This window comes from Somniosus microcephalus, chromosome 22 (genome assembly GCF_052327205.1).
Source record: "Somniosus microcephalus isolate GS21.2 chromosome 22, FLI_Smic_1.0, whole genome shotgun sequence".
Classification (NCBI taxonomy): domain Eukaryota; kingdom Metazoa; phylum Chordata; class Chondrichthyes; order Squaliformes; family Somniosidae; genus Somniosus; species Somniosus microcephalus.
The window spans coordinates 44,748,901-44,762,959 of record NC_141008.1 but is presented as its reverse complement, the minus strand read 5'-3'; the positions used below and the strand labels follow the sequence as shown (position 1 = coordinate 44,762,959).

The 14,059-nt window shown below is 53.8% G+C and overlaps 1 protein-coding gene across 11 annotated transcripts in view; it reads left to right on the top strand.

Annotated features, from left to right (window-relative positions):
• The window catches only part of specc1 (sperm antigen with calponin homology and coiled-coil domains 1), a 109,543-nt gene extending 96,777 nt beyond the window's left edge, over positions 1-12,766 (top strand). For 9 of the 11 annotated variants that reach the window (XM_085964578.1, XM_085964581.1, XM_085964577.1 and 6 more), the window contains 3 exons: positions 7,968-8,084; positions 9,347-9,406; positions 11,098-12,766. In XM_085964578.1, coding sequence (XP_085820704.1) covers positions 7,968-8,084; positions 9,347-9,406; positions 11,098-11,187 — 267 coding nt within the window. In that variant the 3' untranslated portion in view covers positions 11,188-12,766. Of the gene's footprint in view, positions 1-7,967; positions 8,085-9,346; positions 9,407-11,097 lie in introns of those variants that run through there. The other 2 variants (XM_085964580.1, XM_085964584.1) reach the window with 2 other exon arrangements.
• The last annotated feature ends 1,293 nt before the right edge of the window (positions 12,767-14,059 follow it).

Sequence of the window (14,059 nt, the reverse complement as noted above, 5' to 3'; positions counted from 1 at the left end):
TGCTGACTGCTCCAACTCTGCTTGGGCGGCAGCAGTCTGTCCAGCGGCTCGTGGCAGCTGCAATGGCGGAGTGGCAGTGTCAGCTGCAGGAATGGTGCCAACCTGACAGATCGCAGGTACTCCCTGGTCGCCTGAGACATTGGCACTCGCACAGGCCAGCACTGCAGCATGCGCAGCAAACAGCTGAAGAACAGACTGCTGGGCTGCTGCTGCGCGGCGAGTTGCCTGGCGATGCCTGGCCGATCCAGCGAGGGTGGCAGCAGTTAGTGCCTGTGTGGCCCTGGTCTGTGTCCGCATGACACCAGCCAGTGAACGAACGGCACGACTGAGCACTTGGCTAGAAGCCGCCTGTGCTGCCGCGAAGTCCTGCAGACTCCTGGCCTGTGCTGCACTGAATTGTTCCAGACTCCTGGCCTGTGCTGCACTGAATTGTTGCAGACTCCTGGCCTGTGCTGCTCCGAATTCCTGCACACTCCTTGACAGAGACTCAATGGAGTCAGGCATCCTTGCCACTGCAGCCATGAGCTCAGTGTGCCTGCGCTCAGCCTGGACGGCCATTTCCTCCAGGAGCCGCACCTCCTCTGCGCTGACCGTCGCAGGACTGGAGGCCGCACTCACCCTCTGGGGAGAAGTCCGCCGAGCTTCCCCACCCCTCCCGCGTTGCTGCAGGCCGCTGGGCCCCGGAGCTTCACTCTCCTCCGACCCTTCCCCCCGGCTCCCCTCCAGGGAAGACGTGTCCCCTTCATCGCCATGGGCTGGCGCGGCTGAGGGTGGCACTGATGGGCCGGCTTCCTCTTCATCCTCCTCGAATTCGGAATCGCTGACAGTGGCAGCTTGAGGGCCCGCCTCCTCACCTGGCGATTCACCATCTGAAAGCAGGGAGGCACAAGAGTTGCTTTAGAGTGAGGACAGGGCGGCAGCGAGGGAGGCATGAGTGCTGCCATGCACTGCATTGGTCGGACAGTGGCAAAGGATGCTGATCTGAGGCGCAAGTGGAAAGAGAGAGGTCAAAAAGGTGATGCCCTTACCATTGGTGCCCAGAACAGGGTCGGCATCTCCACTGGCGACGGGGCCAATCAGCCGTCCTGCCATAATGCGCTCCACACGCTGGTCGAGGTCGGAGAGCTCTTTGACGTCAGGACGGCCTCCCCCGGTCTCACGTTGTTTCCTACGGTTGTACGCCACCTTGGCCTGCAAGAGTAAGGACGGCCTCTAAGTACAGTGTGAAGCCCTGATCTTGTCTGCACTGCCTCCCATGGTGGACTGGCCCTGACAGTGTGAAGCCCTGATCTTGTCTGCACTGCCTCCCATGGTGGACTGGCCCTGACAGTGTGAAGCCCTGATCTTGGCTGTACTGCCTCCCATGGTCGAATAGCTTGTACAGTGTGTAAAGTGCTGAATGCGCAAGCGATTTTCATGACAGTCCCATAGCTGCTGGATGAGGGCTGGCCATTAGGGCTTTCAGGTCCCTTTGCCCATAAAGTGAGGTGCACATGTAGGGATGAGGAGGACACTGGAAAGGGTACTCACCCTGACAATCCGAGTGAGGTCGTTGAACTTTTTCCAGCATTGCACAGGAGTCCTGGCAACCACGCTGTTGGAAGTCACCCTGTTTGAGACCTCCCTCCAGGCTTTCCGGTAGGCGCTGGGCAGCGGCCTCCTGCCACCTTCAGGGAACAGAACATGGCGCCTGCGCTACACTCCGCCAACCAGCACCCTCAGGTCGCCCTCGCTGAAGCGCTGCGCTCTCTCCCTGGCCTTCTCCATAGCCCTGGGCGTTGCACAGATGAAGCAGAAGTGGTCAGGCCTAGCTTGAGGGCTGCAGTGTGCAGGGCGTGGCAGGCAAACAAATCCACCCTCCCCCTTTAAGAGCTGACCGGTGCCAGAGTGTCTGGCGTCAATCAGCAACTCGCCGCACCTGCGCTGCGCCCGTCCTCGGGGGTATCGCCCCGGACCGCCGGCTTAGCGCCTAATGATAGTCGTGCATCGCCTGTTTTAGCGCAGCAGCAACCTCTTGGGGCGATGCGACTGAATATCGGCGAAGGTAGCGCGAACTTGCGCTGGGCGCAAACTTTAGCGGCCGACCGACTTTAGCGCCCCGAACGTGGCTATACTGAATTTCTAGGCCATATTGTTTTTCAAAAAAGTTAATTACTTTCTAAATTTTTTATCTAATCTCATTAATTTTCCTACCTTTCCCCGTTTTTGCAGGTAGGCCTCGAAGCCTGGGCGTCTGTTGCCAGCCATGCTGGACCCTAGGCAATTGTTTTGTGGCAAGCTCCTCCCACCCCTCACCCCCCACCCCCCCCTTCGGTCTCCTCCGTCCCCTCCCCTCCCCTCTCCTCGGTCCCCCCCGTCTCGTCGCTCCCGCGTCCACTGACTCAGGCGGGAGCACGGGGCCTCCTGGGCGGTTGCGCCCGTCTCGCTCTCTCTTCCCCGCTCGGCGATCTTGAAGCCGGCTCGGGCGGGGGGGTGGGGCTCGGAGAGCGGGGCTCTCGGGAGTGCGGGGCGGGGCGGCCAGGGCTCGGAGAGAGGGGCTCTCGGCAGGGCGGGGCGGCCGGGGCTTGGAGAGCGGGGCTCTCGGCAGTGCGGGGCGGGGCGGCCGGTGCTTGGGAGGACGGGGGCTCAGAAGGGGGGGAAGGGTTACCCCGGCAACCGGGCGTGGCGGTCTCTCACAGCCTCAAGGCGGTGTGATGAAATATGTCATTCATCAGACTCTGTAGTTAACTGTATATATTGTATTGCCTGCTCTGGTGTTTGTACCTTGTATTGTGTATAGGGCACCGCCCCCTTTGTGTGTCGGCTCCGCCCATACCTGGCCCTACTTAAGACAAGTCCAGGCTTGTCCTGCAGTAGAACAGCAGCACGCCAGGTGAAGCTAGGTGCAGCCACCGGCATCTTTTCTTTGCTAATGAAAGCCTTTGTTTTATTCTGCTAACTTCGAGTCTTGAAGTTATTGAGGCACGTCAATTTTATTAGCAAACTTTTAACGATGGATCAACTTTTGAAACCGGAACGCTTGGACTTGGACCCGCATGCTTCGGATGCATCGGCACGGTTTGGACACTGGTTCCAGTGCTTGGAATTCTTTATGGCCAACTCCGAAGCCGTCACAGCCTCTACAGCCACCGGAGATGTGAAACTCGGGATCCTACAGAATCGGGTAAGCCACCGGGTTTTTCCACTCGTACAAGACGCCGCCAGCTACCTGGATGCCTGCAACATCCTAAAGGCCCACTATCAGCGGCCTACCAACGAAGTGTACGCCAGGCACCTGCTTGCTACCTGCACACAGCGACCCGGAGAGTCGCTAGAGGACTTTCTAGTCACCCTAAAAGTGCTTGGCAAAGACTGCAAATGCAAAGACGTGAAAGCCACGGTATACACAGACGAGCTGATTAGCTCTAATTATATCCGGCAGAGACTGCTAGAGAAAACGGGCCTAGATCTGACATAGGCTGTGGACACAGCGCGATCGTTGGATGTGGCTCAGAAGAACTCTGACTCCTACTCGGCAGGCCGCGCGGCCCACGCCGCCTCTGTTTCCCAGCCCGGTAGCCCAACACCGTCGGGGCCCTGCTCTCCCCCCAGAAGCCCTACGACCGCCGCGACGCATCGGGGCCCCAAATGCTACTTCTGCGGGCAGCCAAAGCACACCAGGAACCTGTGCCCGGCGAAAGGCACCACCTGCTTTAAGTGCGGTAAGAAGGGGCACTTTAGGAAGGTGTGCAGAGGGAACCCCGCAGGCAAAACCGCCACCGCCGCGTGCGCGCCGTGGGAGCGGCCATCTTGGACACCATCTTGTCCGACCTCATGGGGTCCGCCATCTCGCGAGCAGACAGCGTGGACGCCATCTTACCCGGCCTCGTGTGGCCCACCATCTTGTCCCGATCAGGGCCCTACAGTGGCGTCGATCACAGTGGACCAGTCCAGACCGCACCCACTATCCAAATCGATGGTGGACATTGAGGTAAACGGGTGCAAGGTTAAATGTTTAATTGACAGCGGGAGCACAGAGAGCTTCATTCACCCTGATCTGGTACAACGACTCTCTCTAACTATAGTCCCTACTCAGGGCAGGATCTCTATGGCCGACAAAACCCAGATATCGACTATTGCGGGTTACTGCGCGGTACGATTGTCCGTTAAAGACACTGTATATAATCATTTTAAACTGTTAATTATGAAAGATTTATGTGTGAGCGTGATCTTGGGCCTGGATTTTCAGTGCCACCACCAAAGCATCACGCTCAATTTCGGTGGGACCCAGCCGCCCCTCACAGTGTGCGGCCTGGCTACCCTGAAGGTAAAGCCACCTTCGCTATTCGCGAACCTTACCCCTAACTGCCGGCCAATAGCGACCAAAAGCAGGAGGTACAGCTGGGAGGACAGGCGGTTTATCGCGACCAAGGTAGACAGGCTCCTGAAGGAGCGCATTATTGAACGCAGCAACAGCCCGTGGCGCGCCCAAGTGGTGGTGGTGAGGGGTAGCGAGAAGAAGCGGATGGTGATTGACTATAGTCAAACAGTCAACATCTATACCCAACTAGACGCCTACCCGCTACCCCGCATATCCGAGATGGTGAACCAAATCGCCCAATACCGGGTGTTCTCCACCATCGACCTCAAGTCAGCGTACCACCAGCTCCCTATCAGACCAGAGGACCATTCGTACACCGCCTTCGAGGCAAACGGACGCCTCTACCAGTTCCTCAGAGTCCCCTTTGGGGTGACGAATGGGGTCTCGGTCTTTCAGAGGGAGATGGACCGCATGGTCGATGACCACCACTTGCAGGCAACCTTCCCCTATCTCGACAACGTCACCATCTGTGGCCACAACCAACAGGACCACGACTCAAACCTCGCGAGGTTTCTGAAAACCGCACAAAAACTCAACCGCACCTACAACGAGGACAAGTGCGTTTTCAACACCACGCGCCTTTGCATACTAGGCAGCGTGGTGGAGAATGGGGAAATCGGACCAGACCCCGACCGATTGCGCCCCCTACGGGAGCTGCCCCTGCCCAACACTCCCAAAGCCCTGAAAAGGTGCCTGGGGTTATTCTCGTATTATGCCCAACGGGTCCCTAACTACTCCGATAAAGCCCGTCCCCTCTTGAAAGCATCCTCTTTCCCGCTCTCTGCTGAGGCCCATGCTGCCTTCAAAAGCATTAAGCAGGATATTGAGCGGGCCACGCTACAGGCAGTGGACGAGAACACTCCCTTTCAAGTGGAAAGTGATGCGTCTGACTTTGCCTTGGCGGCCACCCTCAACCAGGCAGGGCGGCCCGTAGCTTTCTTCTCGAGGACCCTCCAGGGGCCCGAGATCAGACACTCCTCCGTGGAAAAGGAGGCCCAAGCCATCGTGGAGGCAGTGCGCCACTGGCGGCACTACCTAGCCGGCAAACGCTTCACCCTACTTACCGACCAGCGGTCGGTAGCGTTTATGTTCAATAATAAACAGAGGGGGAAGATTAAAAATGATAAGATTCTTAGGTGGCGGATCGAGCTCTCCACCTTCGAGTACGACATCATATACCGGCCGGGGGCCCTTAACGAATCCCCCGACGCCCTCTCACGAGGGATGTGTGCCAACGCCACCGGGGATCGGCTACAGACCCTCCACAACGACCTTTGCCACCCAGGGGTCACACGGCTGTTCCACTTCATAAAGTCCCGCAACTTACCCTACTCGATTGAGGAAGTTCGGTCTCTGACCAGGAACTGCCGCACCTGCGCTGAGTGCAAGCCTCGGTTCTACCGCCCTGATAGAGCCCACCTAATCAAAGCTACACGGCCCTTTGAGCGGCTTAGCTTAGATTTCAAGGGCCCCCTCCTGTCCGTCAACCGCAATGTTTACTTCCTGAACATTGTGGACGAATACTCCCGTTTCCCATTCGCCTTCCCCTGCCCAGATATGACCAGCGCCACGGTCATTAAATGCCTCAACAGCCTGTTCTGCCTGTTCGGTATGCCAAGCTATAGCCACACGGATAGGGGGGTGGCCTTCATGAGTGAAGAGCTACGCCAGTACATGCTGTCCAAGGGGATTGCCACGAGCCGTACCACCAGCTACAACCCCCGGGGTAACGGTCAGGTGGAGCGAGAGAACGGGACAGTATGGAGGGCAGTCACCCTAACTCTAAGGACCAAGGGCCTCCCTATCTCCCGCTGGCAGGAAGTCCTCCCAGATGTGCTCCACTCAATACGGTCACTATTGTGTACCGCCACTAATGCCACGCCTCATGAGCTAATGTTTGTGTTTCCCCGGAAATCCACCTCAGGCGTATCCATACCGTCATGGCTCTCCACCCCAGGTCCGGTACTTCTGCGGAAGCATGTGAGGGGCCACAAGACGGACCCCCTCGTGGAGCCAGTGCACCTGCTCCACGCCAACCCACAATATGCGTATGTCCGGCACGCCGACGGACGGGAGGACACTGTGTCCATAAAAGACCTCGCCCCAGCCGGTAACAACAGCAACAACGACAACGACTACAACAACAACAACCACAACAACTATTACCCACCCACTCCACCCACTAATTTTTCATCACCCCCGGAAGAACACCAGCCAACGGTACACCCACCACCTACTCCGTCAACAACCCCGGTGGCGCCCCCGGCAGAGACCCAGGAGACCACCCGGGACACCCAGCCGGCACCCGCGGCACCGCAACCGTTACGTCGGTCACAGAGGACTATCACACCCCCGGACAGACTAAATCTGTAGAAGGGGTGAATGTGATGAAATATGTCATTCATCAGACTCTGTAGTTAACTGTATATATTGTATTGCCTGCTCCGGTGTTTGTACCTTGTATTGTGTATAGGGCACCACCCCCTTTGTGTGTCGGCTCCGCCCATACCTGGCCCTACTTAAGACAAGTCCAGGCTTGTCCTGCAGTAGAACAGCAGCACGCCAGGTGAAGCTAGGTGCAGCCACCGGCATCTTTTCTTTGCTAATGAAAGCCTTTGTTTTATTCTGCTAACTTCGAGTCTTGAAGTTATTGAGGCACGTCAGGCGGCTCACGCCTGTTCCCGGGGCTTGGCTCCATTTGCGGCCACGGGCCACTCGCCCTCTCTCTCTCCTTCCCTCTGTCTCTCTCTCCTTCCCCCCCCTCCCCCACTTCTCTCCCCCCTTCCCTCCCCCCTTCCCTCCCCCCTTCTCTCCCCCCTTCTCTCCCCCCCTTCTCTCCCCCCGCCCCCTTCTCTCCCCCGCTCCCCCCTTCTCTCCCCTCCCCCCTCCCTCTCCCCCGCCCTCTCCCCCCCTCCTCCCTTCCCCCCACTCCCCCCCTCCTCGCCCCCTCCCCCCATCCCTCCCTCCCCTCCCTCCCCCAGTCGCTCTCTCTCTTCTCCCCAGTCACTCTCTCTCTTCTCCCCAGTCGCTCTCTCTCTTCCCCCCAGTCGCTCTCTCTCTCTCTCTCTTCCAACAACAACATACCCTCGAAAAAGCCTCGGCACCGCTGGGCACTCCAGCTAGTGCTTTATAAATTGCTTTGTTAACCTGTCCTTCCACTTTCAAAGATTTGTGCACAACCATCCCCAGGTCGCTCTGTTCTCACACCCCCTTTAAAATTGTACCATTTGGCTTGTATTGTCTCTCCTCATTCATCCTACCAAAATGTATCACCTCACACCCTTCATCTGCCACGTGTCCGCCCAGTCCACCAGCCTGTCTGTGTCCTCTTGAAGTTTATTACTATCTTCCTCGTGCAATGCAAATTTCAAAATTGTACCCTGTACCCCCAAGTCCAAATCACTTTGCATAGTGCCATGGGATCTTTTATGTCCATCTGAGAGAGCAGATAGGGCCTCGGTTTAACGTCTTATCTTAAAGACGGACAAATGTAGGCCTTCTGTTAAATGCATAACAGTCTGAGATGTGCAGCCGTACAATCCAGTACAGAATGTTCCTGTGTATCTGGTGATGTCTTGTTCACTCTCTGCAATTTTCTTTCTTTCAGAATATCGACATCACCAACTTCAGCAGCAGCTGGAGTGATGGGCTGGCACTCTGTGCCCTGGTGCACACCTACCTCCCTGCACACATCCCTTATCAGCAGCTCTGCAACCAGGATAAGGTGAGCTAGCACAGCCATTACTTAAGGTGTAAGGTCCAGGCTGGCCTATTTGTCTCTGTTTCTGTGTTTCGACGACGAAGTCCAACACCGCCTTCAGTGTGCCAGTGCAGCCTTCGGTCGCCTGAGGAAGAGAGTGTTTCAAGACCAGGACCTCAAACCCGGCACTAAGCTCATGGTCTACAGAGCAGCAGTGATACCCGCCCTGCTGTATGCCTCAGAGATATGGACCATGTACAGCAGGCACCTCAAAGCACTGGAGAGGTACCACCAACGCTGCCTCTGCAAGATCCTGCAAATCCATTGGCAGGATAGGCGCACCAACGTCCGTGTTCTTGCTCAGGCCAACATCCCCAGCATCGAAGCTTTGACCACGCTCGATCAGCCCCGATGGACGGGCCATATCGTCCACATACCTGATACGAGACTCCCAAAACAAGCGCTCTACTCGGAGTTCCGGCACAGCAAGAGAGCCCCAGGTGGGCAGAGGAAACGCTTCAAGGACATCCTCAAAGCCTCCTTGAAAAAGTGTAACATACCCACCAACACCTGGGAATCCCTGGCCCAAGACCGCACAAGTGGAGGAGAAGCATCTGGGAAGGCGCCGAACACCTCGAGTCTCTTCGCCGGGAGCAAGCGCAAGGAGCGCACGTCAACCCAAACACCCCACCCACCTGCCCCTTCAACCACCGTCTGCCCCACCTGTGACAGAGACTGTAGGTCCCGCATTGGACTCATCAGTCACCTGAGAACTCATTTTTAATGTGGAAGCAAGTCATCCTCGGTTCCGAGGGACTGCCTAAGAGAAGGGCCAGGCTGGCCTATTTGTCTGTTTCTGTGTTATTTGTGTGTAAGTGTGCAAATCTATCTGAGTCTGAGCACAGACATAAACTCCCTGCTGCAAGAAGCATCTCTTAGTGTAACACTGCATGGAGGGTCTGTTAGTATAACACTGCATGGAGGGTGTGTTAGTGTAACACTGCATGGAGGGAGGCTGTAGTGAAAGTTTTATTCTCGCTGTTCCAGGGACTCAGTTTTCAATGCACCAGAGTCTAGTCTCCATTGGCGATTCTGAGGTGGGGTCAGAGGTAGCCAAGAAGACTTTGGCCTGTTCCTTGTATCTCCGGCCGCAGCTCAGTGCCATTGCTGGAGCCTGGAGCAGCTTTGGCAGATCCCCTGGTTAGGAGAGAGGTTGCTGTGTGCAGGCAACTTGTTCCTGCCTCATATTTATGAGATGGTCTGACACCGTCCTTATTATTCAACAGAAGAGAAACCTGACCCTGGCATTTCAGGCGGCAGAGAGTGTTGGCATCAAGTCTACCCTGGTAAGGCAGCTCGATATCGTGGGCACAGCTTCTACTGTATGTAGGGCAGCGGTCATGGTGCCTGAGTGTGTGTGCGTGTGTCTGCATGCGTGTGTCTGAGCGTGCGCGCGTGTCTGAGCGTGCGTGCGTGTGCCTGAGCATGCACGCGTGTGCCTCAGTGTGCGCGCCAGAGTGTGCGCGCGTGTGCCAGAGTGTGCGCGCGTGTGCCTGAATGTGTGTGCCTGAGTGTGCGTGCGTGTGTCTAAGCATGCGCGTGTGCCTGAGTGTGCGCGCGTGTGTCTGAGTGTGTGTGTGTGTGTGTAGATACTCGTGTTGCACACAGACTATCCACCAGTTTTTTTTATAGTATTTACTGATAATGGCTCCACAAAAATTGAATTTCCTCCCTTCTATATTTAATGTTTAATGGTTTTCACACCATTTCCTGTCTGCAGTGTAAAATACATGGGTTAACAGTTGCATTAAATAGAGCAGGCAGAAATTTATTACAAGTTTATTAACCAGTGCACTAAAAATAGATGGAATGGAGGCGCCTGAGAGAGTTGGAGATGCAAGTGGCTGAGCCCAGTTGTGAGCTGCAATCTCTCGCGCTTTGTGCGGCCTATTTCTCAATGTTTCACATGAGGGTAATGGAGAAACCACAAACCTCTTGAACCACGGCAAAGAAAGCAGCAACGACAGCCAACAGAAACACAGAGTCTGACTCTAGGGCCTCTCACATCTGGGCAATCTGATGCAGCAAGGAAAATGACAGCTATTACCAGACACTGGCCCTTCATCCCTCCGACAGTTTGGTACTCCCTCAGTACTGCCCCTCCGACAGTGCGCGTTCCCTCAGTACTGCCCCGCTGACAGTGCAGCACTCCCTCAGTACTGCCCCTCCGACAGTGCGGCACTCCCTCAGTACTGACCCTCCGACAGTGCGGCACTCCCTCAGTACTGCCTCTCTGACAGTGCGGCGCTCCCTCAGTACTGACCCTCCGACAGTGCGGCGCTCCCTCAGTACTGACCCTCCGACAGTGCGGCGCTCCCTCAGTACTGACCCTCCGACAGTGCGGCGCTCCCTCAGTACTGACCCTCCGACAGTGCGGCGCTCCCTCAGTACGGCCCCTCCGACAGTGCGGCACTCCCTCAGAACGGCCCCTCCGACAGTGCGGCACTCCCTCAGTACCGCCCCTCCAACAGTGCAGTGCGGCTTGAACCCACGACCCCCTTACACAGAGTGTAAATAGTGTCACAGGTGAGCAGTCACACATTTCCACTTGGTGCCTTTACCCCATTTCCAGGCAACTCCATCCCAGTTCAATGACGACCCCAATTTGCATGTATACTGCGCCTTCTGGTTATTGCTGAGCCGTGGTTTACGCCTAAATACTGGTTTGCATTTTTGCTGTTAGCTATCCAGAATGGAGACTAAAGTAAAAATATATTCTAGCTGCTCAAACAGGCAGCCTGCCCATCAGGCAAGGATGTTAACCAGCCCTGGGTGTCTGCCAGCACCATGTCGCACCTGCCAGAGCTGAGCCATAGTTGGAGCCAATTCTGGCCCGTATAGAGGGAGCGTTCATTACCCTCGGGGTAAGATTCAGCTCGTGGTTAGGGTGATGAAACCTCAATGTTCTGACACTTTCCTCACCTGCTTCCTCCCTGCTCAATTTCTCCAACTTTTTTCATTGTTGCCTCTCTCCCAGGACCTGAATGAAATGATGGGCACTGACCGCCCTGATTGGCAGTCCCTGATGCAATATGTAGCACAAATCTACAGGTACTTCGAGAGCTGACGGGAGCTGAGCGTTCGCGAGGAGTAGACGCACTTTGTCACTTTCAGCAGCAAGTGGAGCATTCGTGAAGAAACTGTAAAATCATCCAACGTTTAATGATACATCTGCAAACAGAAACACTAATGGCTATCGGCATTTATTTATACAAAGACTTCTAGTGAAGGTTTTATTTAAAAATAATGCATAGAATATCAGAGAAAAGTAACTGATTTACAGTATTATAATTATATTAATATATTAGCCTAGAAATTACTGCTTGGAATATTTGCATATGAAAGAAAGAAAGACTTGCATTTCTATAACACCTTTCACGACCACCGGACATCTCAAAGCACTTTACAGCCAATGAAGTGTAGTCACTGTTGTAATGTGGGAAAAGCAGCAGCCAATTTGCGCACAGCAAGCTCCCACAAACAGCAGTGTGATAATGACCAGATAATCTGTTTTTGTTATGTTGAGGGATAAATATGGACCTTTAACACCTGTTAAAATAGCGAAGGGCTGTCATATTCATTCATCAATATCGCCTACGGTCTTGCATTTATTGATTAGCCGGTTCAGTGGGAAGGGTGCCTTGTGTGAGTGCCTGTGTCTGGCCAGGGGTCGTCATTGGATCAGGACACCGCTTGAGAACCATTGAAAGTGGTTCTATCATGGCGGGAGAGGGGAATCTCCAGCCATCGCCAATGGGGTTATCAGTCCTCTACTGAGAAACCCACTCTCACTGATAACAAGGAAGTGGATGGCCTCATTTATTAGGCCGTTGCTCACTCAGTCTCAGTGCTGTGTTCATAGTTGAGCTCTCCTCATCTCTTTAATGTTTCATCCATCCACTGAGCTGTGGAACACCAACACTGACCAACCGATATCACCACAGGCAGTGAGTCACACAGTGTAAGTGACAAGTAAAGGACATTCGTGAACCAGATGGGTTTTTACAACAATCCGGTAGTTTCATGGTCACCATTACTGATACTAGCTTTTTATTTCAGATTTATTTATTAATTTAAATTCCCAGCTGCCGTGGTGGGATTTGAACTCACATCTCTCAAGATCATTAGTCCAGGCCTCGGAATTACTAGCCCAGTGACATAACCACTGTGCTACCGTACCTGTTTTTCTGGTTCAGTGACAACCACAACTTGCATTTACACTGTGCCTTTAACCCAGTAAAATGCCACAAGGCGTGTCACAGGAGCGATTATCAAACAAAAATTAACACCGAGCCTCAGACAGGGATATTAGGGCAGGTGACCAAAAGCTTGGTCAAAGAGGTAGGTTTAAGGAGCATCTTAAAGGAGGAAAGGTGGAGAGGTTTAGGGAGGGAATTCCAGAGCTTAGGGTCCATCCAGGCCGCTGAAGGCACGGCCACCAATGGTGGGGCGATTAAAATCAGGGATGGACAAGAGGCCAGAATTGGAGGAGTGCAGAGATCTCAGGGGGTTGTAGGGCTGGAGGAGATTACAGAGATAGAGACATCTTCAATAACTATGATGTCACAGAATTAGTTTTGGTGTGATAACCACCGCCTTATGATGGCATAATAAAGCACCTCCCTGAGGGTTTTACACAGTTTAAAGTGTCTTGTTTAATGGCCTGGCCTTAGCCAGCCCCATCCCCAGCAGAGAGTGAGTGATGGGAGCAGCCGGACGTGGAGCAACTGGTAGAGCAGTCTGTTCCTTGCTGGCAATTGGTGGAATAAAACATTAAAAGGTAAGATTGAATCACTGAGTAGGAACTTCCTGTGCCGGAATCTGTTTAAACAACAAATGGGAACAACAGCCTTAAACACATCGAATATTTCACGCCGTATTGGTTCTGCTTGTTACAAAAGCTTTCGAGCTGATTATGGTCCTTTTCACACTGCACGGCCAATACTGGGAGCTGTTCCCGGTCCCCATCTGTACCGGCGGGATTGGTGGAACCGCACCATCGCACATCAAACTACTGGTTCCATCTTTCCTGACAACATGCAGCATTCTGACAGGCTGAACACTGTGTTACAAACATGCTTGTGGCAACAAAACTAAAATGTTAAATCTTGTGCACTAATATAAATAGTGTCGTGCAATAACTTGGACAAGATCTATAAGTGGACAGAACAATGGCCGCTGACATTTATTACAGGCCAGTACTGCACATAGAGCAGGAATTGTGCAGCCAGTGTGGAGCAGCTAACACTCAGCAACAACCAGTATAGACCAGCCACCAACACATCTGATAGCATTCTGGAAATACTCAGCAGGTCAGGCAGCATCTGTGGCGAGAAGCAGTGTTAATGCTTCATCAACCTGAAACGTTAACTCTCTCTCCATAGATTTCAGATTGCCAGCAGTCGCGGCATTTTGCTTTTGTAAAACCAACAGGATGTTGAACTCCAGTTAAAACAGTGTATTACAAGTCAGTGGAAGTTTATGGTCAAATCCTCCAAGCAGATCTGAGTACTGTGCCTAATACTGGAGACATTAAAAACATTGCAAAGATATATAAGAAAGAAAAACTTGCATTTATATAGCAACCTTCACGCCCTCAAGACGTCCCAAAGCGCTTTACAGCCAATGAAGTACTTTTGAAGTGTAGTCACTGTTGTAAAGTGGGAAACGTGGCAGCCAATTTGCACACAGCAAGAGCCCACAAACAGCAATGTGATAAATGACCGGATCTTGAGCAAGAAATTTGTCTTGGGCGGTAACAGATTGCAGTCAATGGAACTGAATATCAGGCACTGAGTTAATGGGCGGCCCATCCGATATCGCCCGACAGCAATTCCTAGGCCAATCCGTTTTAGTGTTCGTTGAGGGACATTGCCGCGCTCCCTCAGTACCGCCACTTCGACAGTGCGGCGCTCCCTCAGTACTGCTCCTCTGACAGT